This window comes from Lachnellula hyalina, assembly GCF_007821495.1.
Source record: "Lachnellula hyalina strain CBS 185.66 chromosome Unknown contig00165, whole genome shotgun sequence".
NCBI classification, from domain to species: Eukaryota; Fungi; Ascomycota; class Leotiomycetes; order Helotiales; family Lachnaceae; genus Lachnellula; species Lachnellula hyalina.
Window position 1 is genome coordinate 65792 of NW_022157279.1, and position 3094 is coordinate 68885.

The window sequence follows — 3094 nt, forward strand, 5'->3', positions numbered from 1 at the left end:
GTGCGAGAACTGCTATGAGAACCAGAAGGAATGTTCTTATAGTGTGCGGATCCGGAAAGAAAGGTCTGTTTCCTGCTCCTCATTGCTTTGGATATGAAATAATATGCTCATGCCAGCTCCAGACCTTCCAATTCTCGCATTATTACTCTAAAGGAAGAAAACGTCCGCCTACGCAAGGAGCTAGAGAGACTGCAATCCGTACCAAGTTTTCAAGAGCCACGAATCCGGGATGAAGCACGGCAGGTCGTTGCATCTAGCACGTTTGGGCCATTGGCTTCTAGGAGCCTGGGAGGAACCTTATCAAATGAAAAGCAATTCACCAATGTATCTCAACCATCAGATCGAGGCCACAATACGAACGCGTCTACAGATATAAAGTCGTCTCCAGGTTCTCACGGCACCCAATTTCACGGACCGACGAGTGCCATGTTTGATGGGAAGCGTCCACTCGAAAAACAGAATGTCGATTCTATTGCTGTTGTGGATACATCACAAAGAGCTCAACTATTGGCCGAATCTACAAGGCAACGTATGTTGAATTTTCCGCTTACTCCCTTAAACCCATTCTTGATAGTCGGGGGCAGCTGGTTAACATACCATGATTAGGCCAACTGGAGCTCATCAATCTTCGTTCAGGGAAGCTCAACTTCGACGGACTCGACCCCGAACTCGGTATGGTCCTTTTATCGGTATTTTGGAATCGCCAGCATGCTACTGGGTCGATCGTATATCGGCCATGTTTTATGAGGGACATGGCAAGTAAAGGCCCCCACTTCTCCCCGCTACTTTTGAATACCATCTTCTTCGTTGCCTCGAAACACGTTGCTTCGAAAGACGAGCCAAGACTGGAAGGATCGTGTAATAGCATCGACAATTGCAACTCGGGCCTACTATTTCGACGAAAGGTTGACAATATCCTCCACTATCCCGAGACCCAGGTCCTATGCAAGAGTAGCATCACGACTGTTCAAGCTCTACTTATTATGTCAGACGCGCTCTTTTCTTGGTGTGATGAAAGAAGTCTCTCGTGGCATTACCTAGGCATTGCTATTAACATGATCATCGACCTCGGGATTCATTCCGAGAAATCCACACTTATGCTTGCCAAATCTCATTCGCCGGAGGAGATGGAGACACATCGGCGACTATTTTGGGCTGCATTTGGTAAGATTATATCAATCATTCATATATGGTTATACATTAACAACACCAAACAGTTCTGGACAAGGTACAAGCCATCTACCAAGGGCGTCCAGCTCGTTTACGAGACATGGACAATAGTGTACCCATGGTATTCCTAGACGACTACGAAGAACTTGAACCTTTCGACAAATTGGGCTACTCAGCAACCCCTGGCGATGCAGGCCTGCCTACTCATAGCGTTTCAACCTTTGAGCACCTCTGCAAGCTTAGTGTCATTGCAGATCGCATACTATACAGCCTATACGCGGAGAAAAGTTCACAAATAGATGCCGAGGAACTCTTTCGAACATCGCAGATCTTACACCGTGAGCTTACAACATGGCATGAATCTTTGCCAGTACATCTCTCAATCCATTTCGATACTTCTGGTCGTCCTAATACCTCAAGCGGATGCGTAGTTCTTCCTCATACCCTATCCCTAATGCAAGCTAACCTCCATTACCCCGCAAATTACAATTGCATCGTTAACGCTACTCACAGATCAATGTTCCACGCCCTCCTCATCCTCCTCCACCGCCCCTTCGTCTCAGAAGGTCACCTCAAATCAACCCCTACGTCCGCCACCAGCGCTGCCTTCTCCATCTGTGAAACCGCAGCTTCAGACATCGACGTACTACTAAAATGGTACAAATCACAATGGTGCATCAAATCGCCTCCATACTTTATATCCTACTCCACATACGTAAGCGCAACGATCCACGTTCGTACCGCGGCACAAAAACCTCCGGGCTCGAAAGCACATCTGCGCCTGAGGAATTGTCTCGAGATACTTTCTGAGCATCAGGTTGTGTGTCATGCGCCGCGCCGAGCTATGAGTATTCTACTTGGCTTGGTCCGTCGGCTTAAAGTCGATGTTGGGGGTGCGTTTACTGCTTCCGTTTCTCGAACCGCGGAATGCGAGGAGACTTCGGCTTCTTGCGACAATACAAGATCGTCTTTCCTCGAGAGTCCTTCGAGTTATAATCTCTCGAGGAAACCACATGCACCTGAGACAGTAGGCGCCATGGACACCTCCAACTTAACAGCCCAGCACCCGATCCAACCTCCAAACCCAACGACCGAATCAGACGACATACCATCAGCGGCAATCAACAACCACTGCTTCAGTCCTCTCAATCCCTCATCACACCCAGTCAATTACAGCTTCGACGAAACACATCCCGATATGTCTTTCGCGTTGGATCCACTTTTCGGATTCAACGATTTCGATTTCGACATGGATATGATCTTAGAACCAGGATTTTGACCCTTGAGCTCTTCCTTACACTTCGCAAGGTTGCAAGTACTAGGTAACAACCTTACAGCTTGACGAGAAATACAGTTTCGTGTACGTACGCACTGGCATGTTAAAAGATAACATCTCACGTTATACACACGCGATCGAGAGGTATTTCATTCATCCAGGTCTAGACATACATACCTACCCACAACCCGAACTCATAGACCCCCAACTCTACCACCTCATCCGCACCTCAGTACTCGTATAATACAGTGGCCACCTACATCCTTCAGCCGCACTACCAGACCTTAATCAACCCACTTCCTTTCTACCCATTCTCAAGACCCATCCATCCACCCTCACTCTCAGAATCCCTCTATAAAACAAAGCACCTCCCTATTCCCTCTGCACAGGATATCCAGATCCCAGATGATGCTGGTATGCGCCAAGACTCAATGATGGAGGTTCGCGCGTTGATTTATTTGTTTATTCAGTCAGTCTATAATAAAACTAACTACATAACTACATATCCATCCATTCCTATATCTCCACACCCCTAAAATCATCACTCCCCTCCCATCCCCTCCTCCTTAACTCCTTCTCCTTCCCTCCCAAATCATCACAAAACATACCAAACATCCTATTCTTACTATCAATCCCCTCCCTTCCATC

General features: G+C 47.3%; 1 protein-coding gene across 1 annotated transcript; it reads left to right on the forward strand.

Annotated features, from left to right (window-relative positions):
* Positions 1-426: 426 nt before the first annotated feature.
* nirA_2 (Nitrogen assimilation transcription factor) lies at positions 427-2449 on the forward strand (the record flags this gene model as incomplete). The annotated part of the gene is made up of 3 exons (XM_031153084.1): positions 427-529; positions 607-1164; positions 1218-2449. 3 exons carry the CDS (start codon positions 427-429, stop codon positions 2447-2449), a joined length of 1893 nt encoding a protein of 630 aa, XP_031002509.1.
* Between the last annotated feature and the right edge of the window lie 645 nt (positions 2450-3094).